The sequence below is a fragment of the Phocoena sinus genome, chromosome 2 (genome assembly GCF_008692025.1).
Source record: "Phocoena sinus isolate mPhoSin1 chromosome 2, mPhoSin1.pri, whole genome shotgun sequence".
Classification (NCBI taxonomy): Eukaryota; Metazoa; Chordata; class Mammalia; order Artiodactyla; family Phocoenidae; genus Phocoena; species Phocoena sinus.
This window is the reverse complement of record NC_045764.1, coordinates 24,934,738-24,946,934: the sequence shown is the minus strand read 5'-3', so window position 1 is coordinate 24,946,934 and position 12,197 is coordinate 24,934,738. Positions and strand designations below refer to the sequence as shown.

The 12,197-nt window shown below is 43.6% G+C and overlaps 1 protein-coding gene across 1 annotated transcript in view; it reads right to left on the bottom strand.

The window, feature by feature from the left end:
* Positions 1-12,197, bottom strand: part of PRKCQ (protein kinase C theta) — a 153,176-nt gene that overhangs the window by 29,417 nt on the left and 111,562 nt on the right. Inside the window, exons 14-15 of the mRNA XM_032623438.1 lie at positions 4,872-4,963; positions 2,937-2,999 (exon numbers count right to left, since the gene is read on the bottom strand). Coding sequence (XP_032479329.1) covers positions 2,937-2,999; positions 4,872-4,963 — 155 coding nt within the window. The remainder of the gene's footprint in view (positions 1-2,936; positions 3,000-4,871; positions 4,964-12,197) is intronic.

Below are 12,197 nucleotides of genomic sequence, written 5' to 3'. Positions count from 1 at the left end.
GTTGTGGTGTGCGGGCTTCTCATTGTGGTGGCTTCTCTTGTTGCGGAGCATGGGCTCTAGGCGTGTTGGCTTCAGTAGTTGTGGCTCACGGGTTCTAGAGCGCAGGCTCAGTAGTTGTGGCACACAGGCTTAGTTGCTCCGTGGCATGTGGGATCTTCCCGGACCACGGCTCGAACCCGTGTCCCCTGCATTGGCAGGCGGATTCTTAACCACGGTGCCACCGGGGAAGTCCCGGCACTTACTTTTAATTAGAATCTCATTCATTTAGACTTTTTTTAGAGTATACTGTTTGTGTCTTTTCATGTACTTATATTTTACCTCCAAAAAAACCCAAAATAAAAATCCAAAAAGTGGCTTAATTATGGATCCAGAGGTTGGGACTTCTATAGCTTTTGCATCCACCACAATGCTTAACCAAGGCTGTGTGTTTAGTGGCTGGTCCATCTTCGTTACCAGTTGTAGTGGGTTTAGTGGGCTCCCCCCCGCAATAAAAAGATATTTATGTCCTAGTCCCTGGAATCTTGTGAGTGAGACCTTATTTGGAAAAAGGGTATTTGTAATCAAGTGAAGGATCTTGAAATTAGATCATCTTGGATTATCTGGGTGATCCCTAAATCCAATGTCAAGTGGACTTGTAAGAGACCTACAGGGAAGACACAGGGAGAAAAGAAGGCCCTGTGAAAACTGAGGCAGAAACTGGAGTGACCCCAAGCCCAGGAACACCTGGGGCCACCAAAAACTGGAGGGGGCAAGGAAGGATCCTCCCCTAGAACCTGCAGAGGGAGCGTGGCCCTGCTGACACCTTGATTTTGGACCTCGGGACTCCAGAGCTCTGAGGGAATAAATTCTATTGGCTTAAGCCATCAGGTTTATGCTCATTTCTTATGGCAACGCTTCAAAACTAATATGATGATCATAAGTGGTCAGAAAAAGGAAACTAATAGAATCCCCTTGTTAATTCTGTGGCCCAATGAAAAGTTTAGGCCAGTAAGGTTACAATGGGCAGTTGAATAATTTCTTAAGGCCGATCTCAGTGTCAGGGTACCTGCCGGATGACCTCCCCCAGTTTTAATTATTCCATGTCTTTCAAGGATCTCCTACAGCCTCAGTACACTGCTAAATAAACCCAGGATTCTTTCTTTGTGGTGCATAAGAAGCCTTAGAAAATATTTCTCATGGATGTAGGAAGAGCTCTAAAATGGGTACAATTTATGATATTAAAGACACTTACGGACCCTCATTGGTCTTTGTCCTGCGTGTCAATAATTTACAAGATGAAATAATAGAAACATCGTGATGTGGAGAAAGAGACTGTACTGGGGCATGTGGGGTTTTGTTGCATGAGGTCCCTTTCAGCCGTAAGATCTCTCTTTTCTCCAGTCTTCCTAACTTTTCCTCCCTCTTTCCTATCCATCCATCCCACACAATCTACTGAGTGTCTCAGTATAGGTATATCTTAGGGATATTGCAGGCATTACAGATATAAAGAGGAAAACAACCATGGAATCTGATCAGGGTTTTCAGTGTTCTGGTGAGAATTTCTCACTTTCCTGAAGATTAAAGAATGGTATAAAACAGATTTTTAATCTATTGTTTTGTAGATAGCCCCCACTCCCCCAGATACAAAAGTATATCCAAAGGATGCCAAAGAGAAGGCTTAAGAAAAATGAGTTCCTAAGTCTTTAGTTCTGGGCTCTAAATGGGGCAGCCCTCACTTGGCTGTACCCTCTGGAAACGGAGAGGTTTCCCTAAGTGAATTTTCAGCCTATTCTGTAAGCACCAAAGCCCAGTACTGGCCATCCCAGACGGAATGCTTCTGGACTGTATTATACACAGTTTGCCATCTTCAACAATCTGTGTGGAACATCACTTAGCCTGTACTGATGACTCCGGTCATTCCTGTGAGCATGTGCTGCAGAAAAGCACGTGATCCCACTGTCTCGGGGCCTTGAGGTTGTCCTGCATCTTCCCTTTATGTCGGTTCTCAACTTCCCTTGTCACCAGGGGTCACTGTGTAGGCCTCCAGCTGCTCAGCCAGCATCCAGTCCAGCTCCTTCCTTCCTTTTTTATTTGTTTTCTTCACTATACACCCCCACCCCGCCCAATCTGCAGTGAGTCTGAAACGAGACAACTAGGCCTTTGAAGATCTGTATGCTAAGTGTCAACTGTGCTTTGAGAGAAGTAAGGAGAGGAAGTACATTAGCTTTCATCCAAGAAGGATGTGAAATGACAGTGTCCAATAGATTCTGGACAGACATCCACTCAAGAAAGAGGGCACACATGGCATCCTGGGCATGCAGACAAGGTGTAGGCTTGTAGGTTTTCGCAGGTGTGTTTGTTTAAGGAAGGCCTCCCCTTCTCCCTCACCCGAAAGGAGGACCATTTGCCTGTGCAAATACAGGCAAGAAGGAGAGATACAAAAGACAGAAGAAAGCAACAATAAGAGGCCAAAGAGAAAGTAACGGAAGGAAATGAGACAAAAGGTAGGAGAGAGGGAGAACAAAATGAGATCAGAGCCTTATTGCTTTTTTTTTTTTTTTTTTTTTTTTTTTTTGCGCGGTACGCGGGCCTCTCACTGTTGGGGCCTCTCCCGTTGCGAAGCGCAGGCTCAGTGGCCATGGCTCACGGGCCCAGCCGCTCTGCGGCATGTGGCATCTTCCCGGACCGGGTCACGAACCCGCATCCCCCGCATCGGCAGGCGGACTCTCAACCACTGCGCCACCAGGGAAGCCCCCCTTATTGCTTTTGAGAGTGGAATTTCTTACTTGGTTGGTAAATCACCATCCGTGCTGTCACTCTGGGCAGGAAGCCCGGGTGTGGAACTTTCTGCCACAAAAGCACACTGACCACTTCACGTCCCTCAAGCACAGTGATGAAATCACCTGGACCAGGAAATCCAGTTATCCCAGCACTTGTTTCCAAAGAGTAAAATTTACCTGTAGACTATTCCTTTGGAATGAAGGAACTGCAGACCGAGAATGATTTCGGCAGCATAGAACCTGAGGGAAGGAAAATCAAGGCTCAACATGAATGTTTACCAGGAAGAAAAATTCCCCTTTCTATATGTGAGTGTGCAGTGCTCTGCTAAATGTGCGCACGGAAGTTTGTTTAATCACGACAAAAGGAAGACATCATCCATTCTACACATCCAGCTTCAGCCCTGAGAGAATGAAATGGAGCTGGTATATTTAGCCCTACCCGCATCTAGGGCTTATTCTTATATTGTAAACTATAATGCTCAAGCTGTCATTTTAGAACGTTCAAAAACACTAAATATAACAATAGGGAAATAATTTTCCCTTTTATTTTAAAATCTACTTGGATCCCTCAGACCTGTCTGCAGGTCATTCCACATAGCCTGAGAGGAGGAGAAACGCACACAGGCAGACCTCAGGGATCTCACGGCTTCGGTTCCAGACCACCACAGTACAGCGAGTCACACGAGTTTTTTTGGTTTCCCAGTGCATATAAAATTATGTTGACACTACAGTGTCGCCTATGAAGCACGCAATAGTATTATGTCTACAAAAAAGCATACATATCTTAATTAAATACTTGTGAACTACACCAGTTAAAAAAAATATGGCTAAAAGATGCTAACCATCATCTGGCAACGCAGAGCTGCCACAAACCTTCCTTTATTAAAAAAACCAAGTATCTGCAAAGCACGATAAAGTGAAGTGCAATCAAACGAGATACGCCTGTATTAGAAGCTGGGAGGTGATACCTTGCTTTCCACCTTCAAAAATGACAGACTCAAAGGACGTGAGTTTACAGGAGGATTAAAGTTAGAGATAAGGGAGAACTTCCCGAAAGTGAGGTCTGCTGGATCTTGGAGAAGAACGCAGAAACCCCTTCCTGGGAGGCAGTGAGGACAGATAGATAGCACGTGTCTGCGATGGCTTTCATGCCTTACACACCTGGAAGGGACCCCGAGAATCCTTTCTAGCAGAAAAATACCCGATGATTTCTGGGCTGCAGGAATCTCATAAAATTATCTCCGGGCACTTGGCCGATGGTTCCTGGAAGCAACGAGATCGGTGGCGTACTACCCACTGGATTCGACAAAACAGCCACTTCAGCCGGGGTTTCTGTAGGAGCTCATGGAAAAGTCTCCCTCTCAACGCATCTCGACCTGAACCCCTCCGAGTGTTCATTAGGGGTGAGTGAGATTACTGAGCGTACAGCAAGCAAGGCTAGTGAGCACCCACCCTTTTCAGTGGAGCCAGGGGCACAGTTTTCTTGTGTTTGACCGTCTCAGTGGTTTGATGACTCAGGAAAGAGGGCCTGAGGGAGGAAGGGTGCGGGGCTTCTGTGGGACTCAGCTGCAGTCCCACCTAATAAACCCACCCTGCTCGATTTCGCCAGCGCCTGGAGTGGCTTGATGCCAAAGAAGGAGAACGTATTCTTGAGAGAGAGCAAATGTCTCTTCCTGTTTCCTAATTCTCCTGCCCCCAGAGCTGGCTGACTGATGCCTTCACACTGAGCTTCCCTTGAGAGGCCTCCATGAAGCCCCACCCAGTGACCGCCTTGCCCCTCTGGGCTCCGTTTGACTTCCATTCAAGGGGCAAATACTGCTTCTGGGTTCGGATGATTTAGAAGCCTGATGAAGTGGGGTGGCTCCTTAAGAAACTAAGTAGTTGATCTCGCGGCAGAGAAATGAAATAAAAGCGACTTGAATTTAAGCTTTGCAAGCTGGGAAAACAGTTGCCTCATTGGATGTGTTCCTGGGGTCACCTCGCCCTGGGGTTTAGGCCCACTGAGTGAGAAACAGGAAAAGTGCCACGTGGGGAAAAGCATGGTGCGGGCACAGTGGACCCCAGTCCCTGACAAGACCAGTGGGAACCCCCCAACCCTACAAGGGCTCTTACGTGGCTCTGCAAAGATCGAACTTGTGGCAGCTCTGGATGTGGTACATTAAGTCTCCTCCGTTGAGATACTCCATCACAAAAAAGAGGTTTTCCTGCAGAAAGACACAACCATCCCAACTGTGAGCTTCTTTAAAATAAGAAAACAAGGATTACTTTTTAAATGGATTTCATTATTTCAGAGGAACCAATTCTGTCTTGAAGTCCCTTATAAAAAGGCTGGCAAGACGATTTAGCGGATCTGTATAGCATTTCTGAACCCCAAGAAACCTGGGGAATCCGGGAGGAGTATGTGGGATGTCTGCTAGGATGCCTGGAGGCTAGCACGCAGCAGATGGGGCACAGCACGAGGGAGGGTCCACCCGGACTTGACCACCCGACGGTGGGATGGTCTTGGGCACTTAACGGGTGCTGGCTGTATACCTACTGAAATTGACAGTGTGTAGGATGGTAAAGAGTACAAACAGGGGGCTCTGACTACAGGGGCAGGGCTTGAAAGCGTTCACTCGTTCAACACTCAGTAAGTAGTTCTGAATGTATTCTTCGGGCATGGCCAGAGCGAGAGTGGGGGTGCTCACGCGTGCCTCGTCCATCCAAGATGGAGACAGCCCTGCCTTCAGGGAGCTCACAGTCAAGTCTGGGCTTACTTCCCCCCAGTCCTGACCTCACTTGTTGCAAGTCACGGCTTATAAGCTGTGCTGCTCCTAACAGGACGCCATGCATGTTGTTATAGCCGCTGCCCCTGGATGGCAGCTGTCAAAAGCAAGGCTGAGTGGTCTTCGGACCGTGGTCGAAGTATCAGAGGTGGCTGATTCCAGGGAGCCTGAGCTCCTCCATGGTGTGAGACAAGAGTTCCTCAATATGTATATTTGTGACCCTTGGAGCACCCTGATTTTGAGAGTCCTTGTGAACCACAGAATTAGTAATTGCTCAGCTGGCGTGGAGACAGTTGGGACAGACGGGACTCAAGGCAACTGTTAGGATAATGGGCTTTGCCCTTACTCAGACCCGGGTTCAGATTTCCCCTATTTGTGACCTTGAAGTTACTTAACCTCTCCTAAGCCTCATATTTTTCAACTGCAAAATGGAAGAAGTAATATTCCTACTTCATAGGGGCGTCGTGAGTGGTAAATGAGATGACCTATGTAGAAAGCTAGCTCAGCGTTGGCACTCAGCCTGCACTTCAGAACTGGTAGCTGTTGTCATAGTAAACAATTTAAAAGCCAGTCAAAAAAACAGATCACAAGAACTAAACAAATGGAGAGAGATTCCACGTTCATAAATAGGAAGACAGTATTGCCGAGATGTCAGTGCTTCCGAACTTTACCTACAGTTTCTCTACAACCCCAGTCAAAATCCCAGTGAGTTACCTGGTGGGTATCGACAAAACTGACTCTAAAGGTTACATGGAGGAGAGGCAGAAGATCCAGGATAGCCAACAACATGTTGAAGAAGAACAAAACTGGAGGACTGACCTTACCCGACTTCAAGACTTAATAAAACTACAGTAATCAAGATGGTGGTATCGGTGAAAGACCAGACCAACAGATCAATGGAACAGAAAAACCTAGAAACAGACCCATGTAAATATAGTCAACTGATCGTTGACAAAGGAGAAAACGCAATACAATGGAGCAAAGACGGTCTCTTCAAGAAATGGTTCTGATCATCACTGTATATTATCGTATCTCTACATTTCTTAATTTTCATTTGCACAACGTCAGAAAAACAAACACCCAGCAGATACTTCTCAGAGAAAGGAACCGCACAGTCCTGTGGATCTTGAAAGAAGGAGGAAAACAGGGAGTTAGATCTCCTCCAACAAGTTAAATCTCCTCCAGCGCTATCTTTCTGTTCCAGTCAGAGCTGGGAGAAAATGCAAAGCAGGCAAAGCGAGGGGAATGTGGGCTTGTGACACGTGTTATTCCAGCAAAGACCCTCTTCTTAATGCCGGTGATACATTAACTGATGCAAATGATTCTTCTGGGTGGAGTGACAGTTGAAGTTGTGATGCTGGTGGGGGGTGGGTAGGGTGGGGATGGGATGGTCCAAAACTGCCCTGGACTTAGGATTTGTCAACAGCTCCTGGCACAGCATCTGCAGAGAGGAAATTCTTATCTCTGTGTGTCTCTAACTAGCTGTGTGATCAGGTAAATCATACCATCCCTGGGCCTCAGTCTCAACCTCTGAAAAATGAGAAGTATTGGTGAGACCGAATTCCTCTTTACTAGCCTAAAGATGCCCTGATTTTCACCTTAATTTCTCTTCCTTTTTCTTGGGGGAAAACATGAAATTCACAAACTTAGGTCTTGTCATGTCCTCAATAACCAATGTAGTGCTTCCCAGATGATAAAACACATGTTAAGAAGGTGTTACGCTGCAAAATTCTTAAGAGAAATCTTTGTTCAGAGACAGTGTGTATTCTAAGTAAACGGAAAGGGATAGAGATGAGCCTTCTCTCTGAGTCTTCTTCCACGGAGGTCAGCATTATGGCTGGGTGCGTTATGACCTATCATGATGCCCCAAAGAAGTTCATGAAATAGAGGTCAGAGGGCTTCCTCCCGTTTCATTAGTCTCCTGATTATGCTAACAGAGTTTGGCTAGTTGGGGGCAAATACCTCTGTGTGTCACGGTCCTGAATTCTTTAACGTCTAAATTAATCCCGCCATGTACCGAGGGCTGGAAAGCAGAATGGGTTAGGACAGAATGGGTTAGCGCTGTGTTGTAGACCAGAGTGTCAGGTGAATCACTTTTTGATTGGTCTTTGTATTGTTTCTGAATTGTGTGTTTCTTGCTCTAAGAAAGATCTCGAGCACCCCTGCTCAGAGAGGAGTATGTATTATTTCTGATTTCGGAAAAGAGTCCAAACAAAGGATTAAAACTCAATAACCTCTAGGATTTACCCTCTCAGTCCAAGCACTTGGTGAGTTTTTCACTTGGGCGGCAAAATCATGGCATTTTGTCAAGTAGCTCCATGAAAAGTGAATTTTAGAAGAGGAAGGTTGCCTTACTCAGGGTGTTCCCTCCTGCAGGGAAACGGCTGAGGTTCTTTTTAATGAAACAATAAGACACTGAGCTTATTTCCATCCTGTCCGTGAAGTCAGTTTTACTTGGGGTTTGACAGTACAGTGATGACAGCCACTGGAAGAAGTGATTCATTGAATAATGCTGAGGAACCTCTCGCTAACAAGCAAGCATTTGATACACCATTCAACAATACTGATTTATCTCTCAGCTCTCCAGTTTGCAAATATACCTATGGCATACATGCCGTTCTGTATGCCAGATTCATAAAAACAAGAGAGTCGGAGTTAGTTATTGCTTTGTTGTGACTTTGTGGTAACCGAAGGATATAATCAATGCTGATATTCTGGAGATAGATGGGTATTCAAAGCTCTGTGGCTCTTTTTTTTTTTTTCCTTTAAAAAAGGTATTTATTCTTGCAAAGTCATTTAAATATATATACCGAGTACTTTCAAAACTTGAAAATAGCAAAGGATTCTGTGTGTTTGTGTACAAAGTACTGTATTTTCCAAAGCGTCTACAAATATCTTTCATCACTTGGCTGATAGAATGGTATATTTTCTTCTCCTATGTACTTACAAAAATATGACAGACCACTTTAGGGGGCCTCTAACATCTAAACTGCTTTGTATTCATTTTCTTTGTAAAATCTCGATATCAAATTTAGCCATGAAAGCGATTTACACTGGTAAAAAGGAGGAAGCAGGTAAAAGCTATATACAGAAATACAAATACTTAGTTTGCCAATCTAAGAGCTGGAAAAAAAATCATCTTTCAGATGACAGATATGTACTAATCTCAGTGGTTTTCAAGGCCAGATCCTTTAAATCATTATGGTCTAAATTCAACCAAGATGTCCTGAGTCTGGACTAGTGTCAGACTGGAGGTGAGTCTCCTTCAGATTGACGACTACCTCCAAGGAGGTTTACATCTTTACTTCTACTTATTGTCCCCCACCAAGCAAAGGTTTAGTTTGGAATTGCAAATTGTGAGAGCTGCATTCTTGACGTCCACAGCTCTGTGGTGGGGATGCATCACAGGGGCTTCCTGTGTAGAGGAAGAGCACAGAGCTGGGGTCCAGGCTGCCCAAGCCAGGAGCTTACAGAACCAGCCAGGGCTCCACGTGGGGACGGAGCTTGCACCCGGATGGCACACCTGCAGGGCACCTGGACACGGGCTCACCCAGACCCCCTGCTGCTACATGCACACAGCCTGCGGTCAGTGTGGTCACTGACACTCAATGTCTTAGGTATGCTTGTCATTTAGAAGGCTGGAGCCACTCCAAATCTGGAGTACTTGATCTATTCCTTCCTTGTTTAGTGAGCTATAAGCTAAAACACCCTAGAAAACAGGTTTATTTTCTTTTTCATAAAGAATAAGCCATCAGACTTGAGGACACGGGGAGGGGGAAGGGTAAGCTGGGACGAAGTGAGAGAGTGGCATGGACATATATTTACTACCAAGTGTAGAATAGATAGCTAGTGGGAAGCAGCCGCATAGCGCAGGGAGATCAGCTCGGTGCTTTGTGACCACCTAGAGGGGTGGGATAGGGAGGGTGGGAGGGAGACGCAAGAGGGAGGAGATATGGGGATATATGTATGCATATAGCTGGTTCACTTTGTTATACAGCAGAAACTAAAAGCCATCAAAAACCAAAAAACGAACAGATAATCACATGTATACTTTTGATATCTAAGCGTTGCACGTGTATGTGTGTGAAGGAAGGAGGGAGGAAAGGCTCTCTGCAGACCAGCAAACTCATTCATTACGGCCTGTTTATATTTCTGCTGTAAGTCTAATTAGTAAAACTCACTGCCTTTGATAGATTCATTAGTACCTGTCAGAAATAATGTGCCTGAGTTTCTAGAGGTTTGTACCTGCACCGGGAACTTGGACTCAGTTGGTATTTTCTGGTTTAACTGTCCCACGGGGTCATCTTGCATTAACTAGCAAATTATTTTCTTCCATAACGGAAGTACAAACAGTGATCCATTTCACAAATTTTAAAATTGTTTTCCCTGATACGATTGGGTCTCTACTAAGGGGCAGTAGAGCAGTTAGGCTGATGGACTTTGCTACCAAACTGCCCAAGGGTGAATCCTGGCTCCCTTTCCTGACAGCTGGTTGACCTGTGGTGCCTTTGACCCCTGTAGGGGCCACCTCGATTTCCTTGTCTGTAAAATGGGGATAATAGTCTCTACTTCAGAAGGTTGCTATGAAGATTAAATGAGCTAAAATATGCAAGGTGCCTAGAACATGGACTGGCACATAGTAAATGCTTTATAAACATCAGCTGTTATTATATTTATGACCACAGTTATCGTATACAATATACACACAATGCATGTTGAGAAATATATATTCCCAAACACAGAGGGGTCCCTGGAACAGGACTAGGTTTTAACATAAAAGGCAAGTTTTAAGGAATACGGTTTTGATGTGAAAATGACCCTACTCTGCTAAAGATGTTAAAGTTACTAAATTATCACTATGACAAAGAGAAAAAAGATACACAAAGAAAGATGAAATACTCAAAAGTCCTACCTCTGGGTGCCTTGAATGATATAACTAGAAACGACTCTTTTCTTCTTATAATGCTTTTGTGTATTTTCCAATTTTTAAAGTATGTTTTGGTGTAATTACTTTTATAATTAGGGAAAATGTTAAAGAATTTTCCTTAAGGATTTATAAGTGAGTGAGTTTTCTATCGCTGGATGTTTGTATGGTGTAGATTCTCAACATTTGCCATGGGGGTTTGCTATCTGGCATGGAAATGTCGATTCAGTGTCTGATGTAAAGTAAGATGCTATCTTTTTTAGTTCACCGAAATTGAAACTGGCAGGCTTAAGTATTATGAAGCAAGCATGACCAGGTACAGGGGAGTAGAGTCATGTGATAAAATACTTTCAAAATCACTTTTAATCACCATAATACAAACAGAATAATTCTTTTTAAAAAGAATAACAAAAATCTAAAAACGGAAGCATCACTGAAGTAAAATTTTACGTTTACAATATGAAAGATGATTAATACAGGATTAAAGTGATAGATTTAACAAAATCAGTGGTGTGATTCTTACAGGGCTGTGTTTGCATATATGAATGTCCTAGAGAAATTAAAAGCCCTAGGGCTGTCAAAATATATCAGTATTTAAAACATGAGATCCTTCTTTAGAAGGACATTTTGTGAATGGATATTCTGGTAAAGGGGAAATGTAGAGGACTCAGTTATTCTAATATGATGTAGCTTCTACCCTGATTTCTCCTTAGTATATGATTACATTTGCTTTTAATAAGAGAATGAAAATAAAGAACATGGAAAATTATTTAGTAACGATGACTATTCAGTGTAGCTAGTCAAGTACTGAACCAGTAAGGGAACTGTTGCCAAATGTGCATACATTATTGGATAAGTGAGAACTTTGTAGCGTTAAAGATGCTATAATTTTATCAAACCTATAACAATTAATTTTGAAAATACATGGAGAACTTAGTAAATATCATGCACATGAGGTCAGGAATATAGATTCCCTCTCCAGAAAAAATAAGAAACGGAGGAAAAGAATAATTATAGTCATTTTTTTCAGGTTTTTCCCCCAAGGCTAGTAAATTAATAAATTTTATGTGAGAAGATTTGCATGTCTGAGGAAATAAAATTAGAATACCAATATTTATTAAAAATATCCAAGTATACCAGTATCCTTTTCAGAGTATCGTATGTTAAGCATATGTAATAAATGCTGTAACATCCAAGATGACAGTTATTGATATAACAATATGGAAACCGGAGAGTACACGTCAACTCAACTTCGGGGTATATCCTATTTTAGCCAGTGGAAAGTGCGGGAAGGTGTGCCCTGAAGAATGAAGGGGAGCTGGTCCAGATCTAAAATTAAAGGAAATAATCCACATCAAGTACTTAGCCCTGTGCCTGACATAGAGTAAGAACTCCATACGTAGTAACCTTTATTATGTGTATTATTATTTTGTTAGAACAAGTTAAATATGTTCTGTATTCCAGTATGTTCTCTCTATATATATCTTGAGAAATATACCTTCATAATGACCAAGAAGGTATGTGATGAATTCAGAATTCTTCCAAATCTTGTACTAGTGAAGTTGCTGAACGGGGAAAGCATCCTACCCGCTCCAGCCTCTAGCCTCCACAACAGGGAAATGCACACGTTTTGAGCTATTGGGGCATGGAATTCTGGGGTCCTAGAGATGGGATGAGGGATGAGGGGCCATGGTCCCTTGCTCCATGGCGGAGATGCTTGGTTCTAAGGTTGAGGACATGCAGTAGATA